Source organism: Podarcis cretensis (assembly GCF_951804945.1).
Source record: "Podarcis cretensis genome assembly, chromosome: 1".
NCBI classification, from domain to species: Eukaryota; Metazoa; Chordata; class Lepidosauria; order Squamata; family Lacertidae; genus Podarcis; species Podarcis cretensis.
The window spans coordinates 7,609,466-7,627,810 of NC_137170.1; the positions used below are offsets into that span (position 1 = coordinate 7,609,466).

Consider the following 18,345-nt stretch of genomic DNA (forward strand, 5'->3'; position numbering starts at 1 on the left):
TCCCAAAGGGACTTCAAGCATTTCTGTGGCTGTTCTACAGAGTGTCATTTAGACTTAATTTCACTTTTTTTAAAAAAAAAAGAGTTTATCACGGGGTGAGCGAATGCATGTAAACGACAGCTGAGGTACATGTGGTCTGCAACCCACAGTGACAGCGCAACATCACAGTGTACAACATCCTGCAAACATTGCTGGAGTGGAACACTTCTGTGGCTTATTGTCAGAGCTGGCTGTACAAATGTTCCGCGCTGGAGGTTGCGATCTATGTCTGCCTTTGGTGTGCAAGGCCCATTAACGTGGCAGGAAAGCGCTGTCCTCAAACTGCAAAACTCCTGAGAAGGCCTACTAGCTGCAGTGAGCTGGGACAGAGTGGGTGATGTATAAGAAGTTGCGACTGCACCCCTCCACTGCTGTTCCGTGGGTGTATTCTGCAACGTTATCGCTGATGCAATAAAAATGCATCACCGGTGGGTTTTATAGAGGACAGTCCAAGCACCCTTGAGTTAATAGTTGTTCTATAATACTTCCCAAGGCATGCGAGTGGCGCTGTGGGTTAAACCACAGAGCCTAGGGCTTGCCAATCAGAAGATTGGCGGTTCGAATCCCCACGACGGTGTGAGCTCCAGTTGCTCGGTCCCTGCTCCTGCCAACCTAGCAGTTCATAAGCACGTCAAAGTGCAAGTAGATAAATAAGTACCACTCCGGCAGGAAGGTAAAAAAAAAATTAAAAACCTGGAACATTCGTGGTTCATTCTGCAGGAAACTACATGACACACACAGATTGGAAACAAAACACTTGGATTTATTGGGTATATGAATAATTATTGTAAAAATGTGAGGACGCTAGCAGGACTGATATTAACTCTGCGATGAAAAATCGTAAATTCTAAAACCTTTTGACCAAAGAGACAGAGTTGACAATAAGGATATAAAGGTCAGAGGTGGAGGATATAAAGTGTGATACAAAGACTTGAAAATAAAAAAAAACCTGTTGAAGGGATGGAGGGAAGTCACGAGCTCAGTAGAGCAAAGAATTTATTTGCTTTGTTATCGGTATTTTGAAATACTGTGTTAAAAAGAAATGTATTTTTAAAAAAGGAAACGAAACAGTTTGTCTGCCCCAAAACGTTTTAACGAAACAGTGATTGCCCCAAATACTGTCATAAGCAGAAATCATCATGAATGCACACTAAAAAGGACAGTTAAAAGAGCCTTATTGACATGTTCCTATAAGACTGGGTTTGTGGATGTGGTGTATAAAACAAAAAAACGGTCTTCAAGATGTTTGAATGACACATTTGGCCACTCTTTTCCAGTAAATACATCCCCATATATTATACAGAGTTTCAAATGCCTGGCGTCTGAGGTATGAATTGTTAATGGCCTAAAAAAGATGTGTTTTTTTTAAAAAAAAACCTCCCAAAATTAGCTTGCCATTGCGATTTTATTTTCAATTTACCTGTTTATTATTTTTCTCTTTCTGTTGTAGGACAACAACAACCACAAAAAAACCCGCACGCAAATGTAATTCCTTCGTAAGGCTCCATCCTGTGATGTTTAGAATAAACAGAGGATGAGGACGTATCCTTACAAAGAAAGGCATTACTAGGAATGCATTAGAGATTAATATAAAATAAAATGTATAGACGAGGGGATTTCTGCCCCCTCGCCCCCCTGCGCCACCACTAATGGAACTTGGGAGTATTATTATTTATTCTTCTCCAACATTAGGCTCAACGCTGCTCCCAGCCGATATGACAAAAGCACTCTTTGCCTTGAGAATTCGCGCTTTATATATTTCCCTCCGAAAAGCTTTGGGGCCCTTTCCCCATATTATTGCTATTAACCCTACTCCTTTAACGACGCTGAAAATTAGTTAAGGATGAATTATCTGATAGGGGAAGCCCCTATTCATGAAATATTAGAGAGGTGTACTTAAGCAAATAAGGCACTGAAGGCGGCTCTGCCGGAAGGCACACAGTATGTAAAACATTTTTCACAGCCTAGGAGCAGCCAGCCAGCGAGTCCACAGCCTTGCATCTCTTTCAAGGAAGCCTGGCAGGAGTGCTTGGCGGAGCTGGTCTGGGTTTCAAGCAATGTTAATTCTTATTTGGTAAAAAGAAAATGTGTAATGAGGATCTTCAAAAGAGGCTGGCTGCTCCCCTCTCTGCTTGCAGGAAGCTGTTTGCGCACAAGCCCCGCAAAGTTCCCTTTCCCTTGAAATTTCACTCGTAAGGAATTAAAGGGTGGCTGATCTAAGGTGGCCGGTCTGCCTCCGAAACAAGTCGTCTGCAGAAAGCGGCGTTTGGCATTTCCCTAGGAAAGCCCCAGAGCCATAAAAACGAGCATGGCTACACTGCTGGCATTTGAATGTGGGCGGCTTGGGTTCAGCGCATCACCCAGCCATGAAATTTTTCATTGAATATCCCGGGGCAACTTGGTATCGGTTGGCCTCAGTTCCATGCCCATTAAACGGGATTATTAAGGGTGGGTGGTTTCTGCCCCCGAAAAAGGAATGGAATAAGGATTGTCAAAGCACTCCTGAGCTTTGAAAACAATATAGGAATGGTTAATAATGAATAACTGGGGTTCAAAATAAGAGGAGCCACCTTTGACAAAACCTGCCCACGGGCAGTTGGGTAAGGCCAACGCATTGCCATCAAACTAAATAATTTGCTAGCATGATAGGGTTGGGGAGCAGGGAGAGAATGTTATGCTTTATTTGAAGTATCTTCGAAACAGCCCCTGTACAGAAATACTCATAAACCTTCAGTTTCAGTTGGAAAAATGATTGGTTTACCCGCACACCCGTACCAGCTCCCCCAAGTCCAAGAAAACTCTCTTGGCAGAGTGCTCTCGGTTATAGCCAAAACAAAAGCTGCATTTTTATGTGGGTGAGACAGCCTTTGCCGATTTGGCACAGTCCCATGACAGGGCTTCTTAAAAATTGCCTTGACGCTGGTCTTGTTCGCATGTAACACTAAGTCATGGTTTGTTCAAGAAATCACGTCCCACAGATGATCAAACAAACGAACACTGGTTTCACCAAAAATCTGGTTTGTTTCTCAGCTGCTCTTGCATTGGTGAGGGATGAGGTGGAAAAATGAGCAGTGGTTAAGGAAAGTTCTTGGGTTCCACACAGCAGCCAAGCCACAGTTAGAACAAACCAAAGTTCATTGGCACAAAAAAATCACTGTGCCAACAACAAACCATGGTTTCAGGCCGTGGTTTGTTGGCAGGAAACATACTATTGTTAAGCTGCTCTCCTCTGCAAAGTCATACAAAAATAGATCACCAAAGCAACTACTCCAGAGTAAGAAGTGTGGACAAGCAAACAAATAAATCGCAGAAATAAATGTGATTTCTTTCTGTGATTTATTTGTTTGCTTGTCCACAGTCCTTACTCTAGAGTAGTTGCTTTGGTGATCTAGTTTGGTATGACTTTGCAGTGTGCCAGTATATCACTGGCCTGTATATTGTTTGTTGAAATGCTCTCCTTTGCAGCATTTATCTCCCTTATACCAGGGGCGCCGACTTATAAAAAATATTGGGGGGGCGGGGGCCCATACCAACTTATAAAAAATATTGGGGGGGGCCCAAGACCTCCAAACCGCTGCTGCTGGGGGAACGAAAGGGGCGAGCCCCGGGCTGCCCCGACCTTAAGTGAACCTGCGAGGGCCCGCCCTTTGCGGCAGCTGATTGGCTGCCGCCGTGGACGGTGAATATTAATGAGCTAGGGGGAATCCCCGCTTCTCGTGGGGCTGACGCCAGCCCCGCGAGATTGTTGATGGGTCGAGAGCCCGCAACCCCACCCCCTCTCTAGATCGGGAGTGGCTTTGTTTTTCTTAAATTACTGGGGGGGCAGAGCCCCCCCAAACGAATTTTTGAGGGGGCTCGGGCCCCCTCAGGCCCCATGGAGTCGGCGCCTATGCCTTATACTGTTATCCCCAAGTCATTAAATAAGCCCTATTTCTCTGACCCTTGTCAAACAGAACAATCCTTCCACAAGAAGCCACAGAGGTGTGGATGCTGCTTCTCCTGTGATGCAATCCTGTGTCTACTTTATGCATGTGACTGCCCAGGTGGGTGAGGCCTGTCATTTGGGTTTTCCCCACCCAGCTGATGCCCAACTGAGAGAGGGTGATAGGAAAGACTGATACGACTGGCCTTGGGCCCTAAGACTGTGGCCAGCGTGGTTGCATATTGCAGCTACAAATCGGGAAGTCACCAGTTCGAATCCTCTCATTAACTCAACAGGTGACCTTAAACAAGCATGCCCTTAGATAGAAAAATAGACAGACACCCCTCAGTCCTTCCACCTGTAGCATGGGCGATGTTGATTTATCTTACAGGGTTGCTGGAAGACTTATAAGTAGACAGTGCGCTCAAAGCGCTTTGAGCACTTGAAAAAATGGTATTAATTGTAATAAAAAGATGATAATAAGATTAGAAAGGGAAACCGAGTAAGGTGGGAGATACAGTGGTACCTTGGGATGCGAACGGGATCCATTCCGGAGCCCCATTCGCATCCCGAACAGAATGCAAGATGCGACCACGCGTCTGCGTGTGCGCGGGTCGTGTTTCGCCGCTTCCGCACATGACATCATTTTGACCTTCTGCACATTTGCGAGCGCTCCGTTACTTCCGTGTCGCCGCGGAGCACAACCCGAAAGCGCTCAACCTGAAGCATATTTATCCCGAGTTATGACTGTATAAGCATCCTGAATAGGAACACCACCACGCTGCAACATTTTGCTGCAGCGCCAATTTGTTATCAGCCTCACCAGCGTACGTAACAGGGGCCACTCGCAGTCTTACGCTGGTCATTTGGGAAAGACCCACATGGCTGCCCTCCCTAAATATATCACAATTGCCTGGGATCACTGTAGGGAGGGAGAAGGGGTCAGTCTCCCACCCTCCTGGAAGCGAGGGTGAAAAGGGCCTCAGGTAGCCGGCACCAATTCAGGTGTCCACCAGATGCTGGAATCCTCTCCAGCAGAACATAGCTGGCATCACCAGTGACAGCTTTTAGATGCCAGGCAAAAAACTTCCATCCGCCCAGGCCTTCTATGGTTAAGCTAGCCCAGGGGTCAGCAACCTTTTTCAGCTGTTGGCCGGTCCACCATCCCTCAGACCATGTGGTGGGCCGGACTATATTTGGGGGGAGGGCGGGAACGAATTCCTATGCCCCACAAATAACCCAGAGATGCATTTTCAATAAAAGCACACATTCTACTCCTGTAAAAACACCAGGCGGGCCCCACAAATAACCCAGAGATGCATTTTAAATAAAAGGACACATTCTACTCATGGAAAAACACGCTGATTCCCAGACCATCCGCAGGCCAGATTTAGAAGGCGATTGGGCCGCATCCGGCCCACGGGCCTTAGGTTGCCTATCCCTGAGCAAGCCTCTACAGCTGTGGTCATCTTTGAGCAGAGCCACGTAAGGCTTGTCCTTACTGTGTTGTTGGCTGAGAATTTGGAGAATTGTGCGTTGTACGTCGTTGGTTACACTTCTGGCTTCTCGGCGATTTTATCAGTTTGTATGTTATCTTCTTGAGTCACCCCGAGACTGAAACAATTAATATAAACTCCTGTGAGCCCCTGACATCACAGCCAGCGCAGTCCGAACTCTCTGGAGGCCACTGGGCTGGTTGAAGCCGGCCCAAAATGAAATGGTCCAAAATACCATTTCTCACCTGTGAGTTAGGATACAGAAAGATGGGGGGGAGGAGCTAATGTAGTACCATTATTTAAATGTATTTTTGAATTACTGTAGCAGCTGCCACCCTGGGCTCCTTTGGAAGGAAGGACAGGGGTATAAATTTAACGAATAACCAAGCCAGGCCAACCCAAAATTCTTTCTCTTTTGCACATGGTTAGAAGCAGAGAATCCTGCAATGCAAAAAAAGGGAAAGACTGTTCATATTTTCTTGTAAGTCGGTATAACCTGAAAATTTCCCGACACACACACACTTCCAACTGATGATCTCCCATTGCCACTGCGGCCCCTGCCAATCCAAGCTGCATCTCAATATTATTTGGTCAGTACAGTATTCCAAGTCACTGTACTGTACACACAGGTGGAATAACGCAAATGAAGCCATCAGCAGGCAGCTGCCTTCCCTTCGTAACGCCAGCAATTAAAAGTTTGCCAGTACAGTTGATGCGTGTATTGTTAACTTATTAAAAAAAAGACATCTGTGTCTTTTTGTAATGACAAACATTGTTACTTCTGGTTAGATAAACCTGATCAGCATCAACAAGACTGAACAATGTTGCCACTCTTTTGAAATAAATTAGTTGGGGTTTTTCCGGCCGGGGGGGGGGGGGGGGTTGTGTGTGTTGTATGTGCCTGTGTTTTTAACTTTGTGAAGACTCCAAGTCCCGATACAAAATTTAAATTATATAAACTGTAGCCAGATGAATCAATTAGCAGTTTGCAGCAAGCGCTGGGGTGGATACTGAAAATTCGGCAGCCGTGACGATTCAGCTGAATGTTGTTTTTGACTTTAATATAGAGTTGTACTGCTAAACCAAAGGAGGGAAGGGCTTTTAGTATATAGCAGATATTTCCTTGTGTGCGCCGTTTGTTTAAAGCAAAACAGTTCACGGAATGTATCCCAATTAATTTAGATTGATTGCAGATATTATTATTGTTTTAGAAGGCAATTTATGAATGACGTTTTCCCACTAAGGATATGACTACGAACTACAATAAGGTTAAGAGAAAGGGAGAGAGAGGAAGTGGGTATAGAAGGGAGGGAGGCAGAAACAAGCAGGAAATTGAGAGGGGAAAGGAAGGGGATACAAGATTAATAACTAGATCAGCTGCTTACTTCTAAAATCGGGGAAAAAAGGCCGTAGCTCAGAGGCAAAACATCTGCTTTGCATTCAGCAGGTCCCAGGTTCATCCCCAGGCTTCTACAGGTAGGACTGTCAGAGACTCCCTGCCTGAAATGCTGGAGAGCTGCTGCCAGCCAGTGTTGACAATACTAAGCTAGATGGACTCAGCAGAAGGCAGCAGCCTATGTTCCTAAGATCATGCCCCAACGCCCCCAGAAATTCAGTCCAAGGTACGCTCTTGCAGGGATGTTTGAAAATGAAATGCTTTATGCTTGGGGATTTGCGGGGCCAGCACATGCACATGCCTCGGCTAAATGCACATCCAGGGCGCATGCTGAGCTCTGCCGGCCCCCAAAGACTCCCCTCCTTCATAGGCAGGCAGTGCCAGCTCTGCTTAGGCAAATGGAACACGCCACGGAGAAGCAGTCTGAGTGCAGGGACTCCAAATTCAGGCAATGGGTCCTCTGCCTAGTATACCCCATTTCCCCACAGGCGAGAGTGGCAACCAGGATGAGTGCAAAAGCTGTACAATCTGCATGGCACACTTTGCCCTGCTGATACATGGGCTGGGCGATATCCAGTTTCCAACATCGCGATATATCACCAGCTAAACACCGCGATATATCACAGTGTCTAAAATAAGGATGGAGCTACGCAGAGGCATCGGCTGGCGTCACGGTTTTTCCTACATTGTGATTTCTGCGTGGCAGACACACCCACACACCACAGTTCACAATATACAGCCAGGTCAAAAATGAATGCCCATCACGATTCGCGATATCTTGCCGGGTCCAGAACAATGAAATCTCTATCACGATATGGACTTCAAAAACCGGTTTAGGGACGATATATCAATACAGAGCTTCCCAAACCTTGCATGCTGGTGACACACTTTTTAGACACTCGCCCTTTCGTGGCACAGCAATTAAGTCTTGCTAGCAAACCACCGGGCCGCTCGCTCCCTTTCCAGACCGCAGGGAGCGCAGGGAGCGTTTGCACGACATAGCTACACACTGCAGCCGACACACGGACGTGTCGCGATGCATCGTTTGGAAAGCTCTGTGTCAATAGATTGCCCAGCCCTACTGATACAGTGGATTTCCATTTCCCAAAGTGTCTGGTTTGTTCCGTAACCCCAAACAGGCAGCTTCCACAAGGAAGCATCCACCAGCTTCCGCTTCTGGAATGGAGCCGAGAGCCGAGATGCATCAGGGCAGAGCGAAGTTAGTTCTCTGGTGCTCTGTAGTTCTTTCCACAATCGACTGAGCTTGGGATCCAAAGGCCAGCTTAGACTCATGCAAGGGGCCTGCGCTAACCATGCACAATTTTCGACGTCCCCTGTCCCCGCCGCTTTCCCAAAACTGAATCCCCCAAACACCCATGTTACAAACTGTTCTTGAAACTCCTTCGGTGTTTCAGAAGCCGTTAGCCGCTCCAGGAAAGCAAGTGAGGTGAGGTGGGGGGGGGTGAGGAGTCCTCCCTTGGACTCACACAGAGCTAGCGTCATGTCCTGTCAAGGCCTGCCTTCGCCCGGAAAATTTTGTTCGGTTCTGCATGCACAGCCTGTCACGGACAGCAGCCGCTGCCGCCGCCACCGCCGCTGCTTTTGTGTCGGGGAGAAGCTCATCTCCACAATTAAAAGATTCTACCCAGTAACTGCAGATCCCGGAAAAGCAGGGGGGAAATATATACCAGCAGCATCTACTTTACCTGGCCACGGTGTAAAAGAAAAACGGTGCTGCGGCTGCTCCGAGCACAGCGCAGAGCAGGTTCACGCGGAAAGCGACCGAGCCGAAAGGGAGCAGCTCAACTGCCAGTTTAGCCAAAAGAGTGAAAAGAGGATAGCCTGGGGGGTGAGCAACCTAGGAGGGAAAAACAAACAGAGAAGGCTTTGCAGTGAAGATGTCAAACAAGGGCTGTCTGATGGAGAAATAAGTGCCTTATCTGCCTCATAATAAACACACAAGTCAGAGCACAGTACCTTTTTTAAAAAAGCAGATTTTCTCCCCCACCCCTTCTCATCTCGTCTCTCTAAAGTGGCAATTCTAAACTTTGCAGAAATATTTGCCTTAGTGGATTTGCTACACTCATCAAGGAGATGAATGCACCACTTAGAGATGCGGTGGGACTCATCGCCATTGTCCTTTAAATGGCTTGAAGTTTGGGTTCATAGTATATTAGGGTCATTCAAAAGGCTGGGATTCCAAATATATATACATACACATATACGATTCAACCAAAATAGAGAGAAAGAACAGATTCTGAACTATTTTATTGGTTAGCAAGCTGAAAGACCACACTGCTATCGGATTACCACCGCGATGACAGTCCTAAGGTCTCGCCTAAAGGGGATCACACGCCGTAATAAAAGTTTATTAAATAACAAAACTTATTAAAATTGTTAACCCGATTTATTTTATTCTCCCCAGCTTATACAAAATTTGGGTTGATAATAAGCCAACTACTGTATATACAGTAAAGCCTTTGCTTTATAATTTAGTTTAATTGGATTTAAAACTTGGGAGTAAATTGTCGCGTGCTGTACTTATAAGTTAGCAAAAACTGTGGTTTGAAAATAAATTAATCTACTTTAACTCCATGCTTAATTAAACTTCCTTAATTCCTAAAACTGTTAATGAGAGCATTGATTAAACAATAAAACTAATACTTACTCCAAGCTCATAGGCGGCTGTGATCAGCTCCCCTGTGAAAAAATAATGTAAAACCAATAATTACTATTAGGGAACGACACTCCTCCCAAGTTTTGAAAATCCAAACCCTTGCGTTGGGGGTTTTGCATTAATTTGACTGGATAAAAGTGTAAATCTGTAGAGATTTAACAGCATGAAATTTTTCCAAGAATATTTTCTTCCCCCACTGATGTCGTTGCACAAAATATCTTTTGTTGCGTGTGTTTTTTCTCGGCACTTCTATCAGCAGATAAATGAAGGTGCATTGTAATAATAATAATAATAATAATGATGATAATAATAATAATAATAATAATAATAGAACTATTCGGGTTACGCAAACACTATTGCAGGAGGGAATGCGAAATAACCATGCAAACTGCATTTCCACAGCAGCTCGGCTCAATACCGATTTGCCGATATCGTTCCTTGTCTCCCAAAATATCTGCAGCTTCACATTTTGGAGCAGAGAGACCGCCCTAACATGGCCATATACCTGTGGCAGTGTATTCCCAAGGGACTTGTGAATTCTCTGCTGCGTTGCCATTATATTTGGCCTCAGTTTATTGTGTACGAAAAGCCCTGTTCTGAATTATTTTTCCACCTTTTTTGCAATTTCTTTTTAAAAAATGAAAGAAAAGAGTGGTGTCAAGAATGTTCGTTCGGCCGGTTGCATCTTCAAAGCATTGTACATGGGATCAGATGCACTGTAAGATATGTCAGATGGCATTAGCCAAATCTGTTTCACATTACTGTAAGGATAGTACTTTTGGGCAGGCCTGAATTAAACACGAGAGTCCAAAGCAAGGCATTCCCATCGGCCCAGCACCAATAAATATTTGGAGGTGCACCTGACATATTATTTAGGTGGTTTTCATCATAAGCCTGAAGACACACCTGTACCATGGCTTCTGAAACATGTGATACGTTTTAGGACCAACCCTGGGCTCTCTCGACTGTCATTTGTTGTAAACCAATCTTAACTTTTTTATATAAAAAAAAAAAATGTTGCAAACCGCCCTGGGACCTTACTGGGAAGAGCGGCAAGAAATCAGATTATCTACTTATCGAGCTAACTGGCTGTGAAATGGATACCAATCCTAGCACTGATGGCATTTTTGCTTCGTGCTACGTTGCATGAAACCCCCGGAGTCCAACGGTATCTGGAGGGAATCAAGCCAGCTATTTATAAAACCATACAGTTTAAAATAAAATAAAAGCAAACTTGAAAGGTTTAAAGGCACTTAAAAAGCACCAAGCAGTGGCGAATTTCAAACTTGCCAGGGCCAGTATCTACCGGCCATCAAATGCCTGGGTAAGCAAGGATGCCTTTATAAATTTCCACTGGGAGCCAATAATGAGGGAGACAGATGCAGCTCACTGGGGAGGGCAGGGAACAAACATGGAGCCACCACCGAGAAGGCCCTGCCATGGGTCAATGCCAACTGGGCAGTAGCAGGAAAAAGCACCAACACTGGGTTTCCCCTGGCCAAGTGTAGGGCCCAAGGTGGTTGTTACTGGGAAAGTCGCTATTTTAGGTACTTGAGTCTCACACTATTTAGGGCTTTTTACTCTAGCACTAACACCTTGGTCTCAGTAGCTCACTGGCAGCCAGTGCAGGGCTGCAGCGTCTGGACCAGCTTCAAGGGCAGCCCCATAAAGAGCACACTGCAGTAGTCTAAGTGGGAGGTCACTGCGGCATGGGCAACTGAGGTCACGCTATCCCAGTCCAGGGGCATCCACAGCTGGCAAACCGGCCTAAGCTGGGCATAAATACTCCTGGCCAGAGACACCAAATAATAATAAATAAATAAACTATTATTATTATTATTATTATTATTATTATTATTATTATTATTAATATCCCACCCATCTGGCTGGGTTTCCCCAGTCACTCTGGGCAGCTTCCAACAAAATACTAAAAATACAATAAAACATCAAACATTACAAACTTCCTAAAAGAGGGCTACCTTCAGATATCTTCTAAAAGTCAGATAGTTGTTTACAGTATTTGCTTGACATCTGGTGGGTGGGAGTTCCACAGGGCGGGGGCCACTACCGAGAAGGCCCTCTGCCTGTTTCCCTGGAACTTCCCTTCTCGCAGTGTGGGAACCGCCAGAAGGCCCTCGGCGCTGGACCTCAGTGTCTGGGAAGAACAATGCGGGTGGAAACGCTCCTTCAGGTATACAGGACCGAGGCTGTTTAGGGCTTTAAAGGTCAACACCAACACTTTGAACTGTGCTCGGAAACGTACTGGGAGCCAATGTAGGTCTTTCAGGACCGGTGTTATATGATCTGAGCAGCCACTCCCAGTCACCAGTCCAGCTGCCGCATTCTGGATTAGTTGTAGTTTCTGGGTCACCTTCAAAGGTAGCCCCACGTAGAGCGCATTGCAGTAGTCCAAGCGGGAGATAACCAGAGCATGCACTATTCTGGCGAGACATGAGAGTGTCTGGTGCAGAATACTCCCAGATCTGTGCAGCCCCTCCCAGAACACACCTAAGACTTTATTTCCAGACATGGGAATCAGCCACCCACAGCTCCCCACTGCTTCCAGGGACTGGTCTAACGCCTTCACAGCCTCTCCTGATTCAGAGGGAATGGAGAGATAACAGCTGCTTGTCCACAGAATACAGATGACATCGTGCTCCAAATCCCCAAATGACAGCTCCCAAGGGGTTCCTATAGATGTTGAACAGCATAGGGGGCAGAATGGACTAATTTTCAGGACCCAACAACTCAAACGCCATGGGGCCAAGCAACAATCTCTCCTAGGACTAATTTCTGATCCTATTGACTTCCCAATATATTCCAGGCAAGACTACCTGAGAGAGAAGAGAAGAGTTTAGATTTGATATCCCGCTTTATCACTACCCGAAGGAGTCCCAAAGCGGCTAACAATCTCCTTTCCCTTCCTCCCCCACAACAAACACTCTGTGAGGTGAGTGGGGCTGAGAGACTTCAGAGAAGTGTGACTGGCCCAAGGTCACCCAGCAGCTGCATGTGGAGGAGCGGGGAAGCGAACCCGGTTCACCAGATTACGAGTCTACCGCTCTTAACCACTATACCACACTGGCTGTTTGTCTGTCATACATTTCTATACTTGGGGGACAATTTGCTTAAAATACCGCTCCATCTTGCTTGTACTGTATGTGCAAATCACAAAACGTTGCTACTGTAGAGTGCAACTGCATTTTCAGGGTGGGACTGAACTGAGAAAAACAATTGCAAATTATACTTTCAGTATTTGCGGAATCCACACTCTGCAACAGTGACGTAACGCTAAAGTATCTCAGCAGCCTAAACTGCAATCCTATAAAGGCACCACTGAAGGTATAAGCTTGTTATCTGGTTAGGGAGGAGAGAGCCAAACCATAAATCCTGGTTCGGATGACACTCTGAGACAAACCTTGGTTTAGCTTAGCACGGCACGGCAGTGGAAAGGACCAGGGAGGAGCAAAGTTCTGCTAAGGGAGACTGACGTTTGCACAGTCCCAGTAACGACCCTGACAGATGAATGGCTGGCACTTGCAAATATAGCATTAGTCAATCTGAGCAGTTTCAAAATGTCTTTGTTTAGTAAGCATGAGCGAAGCAAACATGCTAAACTATTACCACTCTCCGATGCAGCGGGAAATTTTCCTGGTGCAAACTGAAAAATTTCTGATGTACGGGGGGCAGGGCAGAGAGAGAATCTGATTCAAACTTTTCCAGGAAATCCATACTTGGCAATGCCGCAGTGATGTGCATAATGCACAAAACAGAGAGCGCCTCCATTTTTCCAAGACCCACTTCTCCCATCCCATGGCATGCAAGATCAGTATTGCTGCAAAGGAGTGGGTATCAGCCGGCTTAGTTGAATCCCAAGGTCAGATTTAAGGTAAAGGTAAAGGGACCACTGACCATTAGGTCTAGTCACGGATGACTCTGGGGTTGCGTGCTCATCTTGCTCTATAGGCCAAGGGAGCCAGCGTTTGTCCGCAGACAGCTTCCGGGTCATGTGGCCAGCATGACTAAGCCGCTTCTGGAGAACCAGAGCAGCACACAGAAACACTGTTTACCTTTCTGCTGGAGTAGTACCTATTTATCTACTTGCACTTTGACATGCTTTTGAACTGCTACGTTGGCAGGAGCAGGGACCGAGCAACGGGAGCTCACCCCATCGCGGGGATCCGCGATTCTGATGGGCAAGTCCTAGGCTCTGTGGTTTAACCCACAGAGCTCCTCCGTATAAGAGGATGTCATCCTATTACATTGAAGTGGGCCTGGTGAGGGATAAGAGGCTGCAGGGGCAAACACCAAGGGCTTATGCAGACTTCTGATTGTCCCACTGCTTCCCCACCCCCAGAAAACCCAATTGGCACAAACGTCAACCAGGTGTTCCACAGATAGACGTTTGCTCCGATTCAGCACTAAAGAATGAGTTTTCCCAGGGGAAACAGTGGGGCAAACAGAAAACCGCTCTCATCTGTGCCTACAAAGAATGGACAAGCAGAAGTGAAGATGATTCCTGAGAGTGGTAGCAGAAGATCCCTAGGAATCTGGTGACAGAGCTTAGTGACAGAGCACCTGCTCTGCATGCAGGAGGTCACGGGTTCAATCCCCAACATGCCCAGGAAGGGATGAGGAAGACCCCTGTCCTGGAAACCCACTGCCGGTGTCAATGGCAGTCTGTCAATGTAGACTATATTGAGCTAGACCGACTAAGCGTCTAGCTTGCTATGAGGCAGCTCCCTGTGTTTCTCCATGTGGTTTTTACTCCTTAGCCTGAGGCCGGATGGGCATCTTTGGCTCCCAGGGATGGTGCACACTGAACAGATTTCCTTCAGCTGCCAAGCTAGCTTAGCCTAGCTTCATAACTCCCACAGGGAGTCCCTAAGTGTGAGCACCATGGACCCTGACCGACAAAGGCCAAATGGCAAGCTTTGACATGCTTTCGAACTGCTAGGCTGGCAGGAGCTGGGACCAAACAACGGGAGCTCACCCCGTTGTGGGGATTCGAACCGCCGACCTTCTGATCGTCAAGTCCTAGGCTCTGTGGTTTAGACCACAGCGCCACCCGCGTTTGTACAGAAGCACAAAATACCTTCACGAGGAACTCCCCCAACAGCCCAATGAGAAGCAGCCATAAAGGCGTAAGAAAGAACCTGCTGAATCAGACCAGTGGCCCATCTACTCCAGCAGGCTCACAGTGGCCGACCACCAAAATCAGGATTTGAACATAGGAGCCCTCTCCCCTCCTGCGGTTTCCAGCGACTGGTGTTCCAGAAGCATTGCTGTTTCCAACAGTGAAGGCAGAGCATAGTCTTCATGGCTAGGAGTCGTGGAAAGCTCTCTCCTCCCTGAAGGTCTAATCATCCATGCTATGGGTAGGCAAACTAAGGCCCGGGGGCCGGATCCGGCCCAATCACCTTCTTAATCCGGCCCACGGACGGTCCGGGAATCAGAGTGTTTTTACATGAGTAGAAAGTGTCCTTTTATTTAAAATGCATCTCTGGGAACTCCTATTTGGGAACTCCTACTTCCCTGGCTTTTTTCTGGCCCACGTAGGACCAGTCTGGATAGTTAGCCTTGGTGAAGACTTGACGTTTTCACCCCCCTAAAAGTTTTTGAGTTTCTGCTGAAATGAGGCTGCATTTTAATGTTGTATTTTAATCTTGTTTTTCAAGTTGTATTTCAATCAATTGTTTTATATCTGGTGTTAGCTGCCCTGAGCCCAGTCTTGGCTGGGGAAGGCAGGGTATAAGTAAAATTATTATATTATTATTATTATTATTATTATTATTATTATTATTATTATTATTTGTGGGGCCTGCCTGGTGTTTTTACATGAGTCGAATGTGTGCTTTTATTTAAAATGCATCTCTGGGTTATTTGTGGGGCATAGGAATTCGTTCTTCTTTTTTCCCCAAAATACAGTCCGGCCCCCCACAAGGTCTGAGGGACAGTGGACCGGCCCCCTGCTGAAAATGTTTGCTGACCCCTGGACTCTAATCATCCAAGCCATCTGAGTTGGTGGCCCCCACTGCCTTCTGAGGAAGGAAGTTCCACAGTTCAACTATGTCCTGCATGAAGGGATTTCTCTCATCTGCCCCTAATCTTTCAACATCCAGCTTCGTTGAAAGCCCAGAACTTCTAATGCTATGAAAGGAGAAAAACTTTTGTCTATCCAATTTCTCCACGCCATGCAAATTTTGTAAACGTCTAACAGGCACTGCGCTACACAGGGAGACTTTCTTGAGGAGTGGCTTTCCTCTGCCCTTTAGAAGCTCGCGGGGCCTTCTCTCTGGTAGCCCCAAAGTTGCGGAACTCCCTCCCCACAGACATGCTTCTGGCACTTTCCTTATAAATTCACTCCGGCTTTTGACACATGAGGTGTATAATTTTAGAACTCACCCTATTTCCATGACTCTAAGCTGTTTTAATGTGTTTTAACATGTTTAATTTCTTGCAACTCTGAGAGCAGGAGGTCAGGTGATGATGATGATGATAATAATAATAATAATAATAATAATAATATAAAGTGCTTTAAATGTATGCAGTGGATGTGAGTTTTGAACCTACCAAATGGGCAGTAATAGTGACCTCCTTAAAATGCTTTAAAGTAGGGCTGAGAATTCTTGATTTAATTGTTTTATCTTTTCGTAAAACGCTTTGGAGGGGTTTTTGTTTTTTACAATCAAGCGTTGTATAATTTTTATGAAAGTAAAGAAAAATCCATGTATTTAACTGTTCTTCAAAAGGTCTGAATATGCTGCTATCCTGTCTTACTGTCCAAGAAGTCAAAGCTTCAACCCATCGCAGTCACTTGCCATAGTCTTGGCCAGCGCAACCTGCCTGCTTTGAACATGCATGCCCTGCGCATGACGGCTCCAACATCTAGAGATGGGTGTACAATGTGGCCCATGGCTGACTCAGCTTGGCTTAGCTCAACGCTTTTCAGAGGAGGAGCTACCATTACACATGTTCAACTGCCAAATGTTGTTGTGTTATTTAGTCTGACTCTTCTAGTTGTGTCTGACTCTTCATGACCCCATGGACCAGAGCACACCAGGCACTCCTGTCTTCCACTGCCTCCCGCAGTTTGGTCAGACTCATGTTTGTAGCTTCGAGAACACTGTCCCACCATCTCATCCTCTGTTGTCCCCTTCTCCTTGTGCCCTCCATCTTTCCCAACACCAGGGTCTTCTCCAGGGAGTCTTCTCTTCTCATGAGGTGGCCAAAGTCTTGGAGCCTCAGCTTCAGGATCTGTCCTTCCAGTGAGCACTCAGGACTGATTTCCTTAAGAATGGATAGGTCGGATCTTCTTGCAGTCCATGGGACACTCAAGAGTGTCCCCCAGCACCATAATTCAAAAGCATCAAGAAGAAGGCGGCGATCAGGCTTCTTTATGGTCCAGCTCTCACTGCCAACTGCCAACTGCCAACTATTGAAGTGCAAAGAAACAATGGAGGGACCTCTCTGGGCATCTGTATTTGGGGGGGGGGTCGTTCCATTTGAAGTCCTCACAACAACAACCCTCTGAGGTAGGCTAGGCTGAGAAGAAGAGAGAGGGTGGGTTTTTGAACTGGCAGGGTCAACTCCAATCCATATCCAACGCTTGAGCAACAGCGCCATCTCTTCTGAACCTCGGAATCATAGAATTGGAAGTGACCGTCGCAAGAAATAACCCAAAAGTGTCTTCTTAAAATAATAAAAATAATAACCATGCAATTATATATAGAAAGAGAGAGCACCCACCATTGCCCAGCAAAAGCAAAGCTCCACTTAGCGATGCCAGGTGTATGAGTTTTTATTCTATTCTACTGCGGTTTTAACTTTCTACGTTTTAATTGAATTTAATTTGTTTTTTTTGTGATACTTTTATTGCTTTATATTTCTGTAAAACCGCTCTGAGGTGCGTGTTTCCCCCCCACCTACAATTTTCACATTTTTATTGCATAAAATTTATACGCTGCTTTTTTTTATTAAAAAAGGGGCGGTTACTAAAAGGTAAAGCAGCAAAAACTGAGTGTGGGGTGCGGTGGGGAAAATCACAACCCTGTTTTTAAACCTACAAATCTAAAGTACTGAAACAGATTAAGGTCACCTCCGCTTTCTAAGAACCTGGGTAAGCAAGGCTTGTCTGAAGAGGAATATTTTTAGCTGGCGCCCTCAATAGGCAGGGAGTTCCAAAGTTGAGATGCATAAATTTTATGAAACCAATAAATATAGAATAAAATGTGTAATACATAATAAATAGAGGGAGAAGGAGAAAGGGGGGGGGACACAACCCGCACAAACCAAGGAGGCTCCATATTAACATAAATTAGAATATGCAAATATATGCAGATTTTGCCGGGAGGGTCCCGCCCCTCGCCCCGCGCTGCATCATGGGGATAGGAGGAGGGGGACGGGTACGTTACCAGAGTCTCCCCCGGGCACGGAGAGGGGCAGGGCCGCCACGTACAAGGCCGCCACCCCCGCGCCCACCGCGCCGGCCCCACTCAGCGGCCCCATGGATCGGAGCCGCGCATGCGCGCGCCCAGCCGCTCTCGCCTCCCGCTCGCCTGCTGGCTTCCGGGTTGTGGGCGCGGCCAACGCCGGCCTGTTCCATTCCCCGAGGGCGCGGAGGAGGGAAGCTTCCTGCACCCCCTTCGCGGTGGTTGCGCCCACGCCGGAGCGCTCTCCGCTTGCCTGGCCTGGCTGCGGCGACGCGCTCCCCCGCCCGGCGGGCAGCGGTACTGCAGGCACGAGAGGACCCGGGAGATTGCGGGGAAACGAGGTCGCTAAGATGGGGAGCCTTTGCGGAGGCGTGTAGTCCCTT

The 18,345-nt window shown here is 46.6% G+C and overlaps 1 protein-coding gene across 1 annotated transcript in view; it reads right to left on the minus strand.

Annotated features, from left to right (window-relative positions):
- TMEM260 (transmembrane protein 260) overlaps window positions 1-18,075 on the minus strand; it is a 62,529-nt gene extending 44,454 nt beyond the window's left edge. The window contains exons 1-3 of the mRNA XM_079994217.1: window positions 17,945-18,075; window positions 9,522-9,553; window positions 8,560-8,711 (exon numbers count right to left, since the gene is read on the minus strand). Of these exons, the coding sequence (XP_079850343.1) occupies window positions 8,560-8,711; window positions 9,522-9,553; window positions 17,945-18,038 (278 nt within the window). The 5' untranslated portion in view covers window positions 18,039-18,075. The remainder of the gene's footprint in view (window positions 1-8,559; window positions 8,712-9,521; window positions 9,554-17,944) is intronic.
- Window positions 18,076-18,345: the final 270 nt, after the last annotated feature.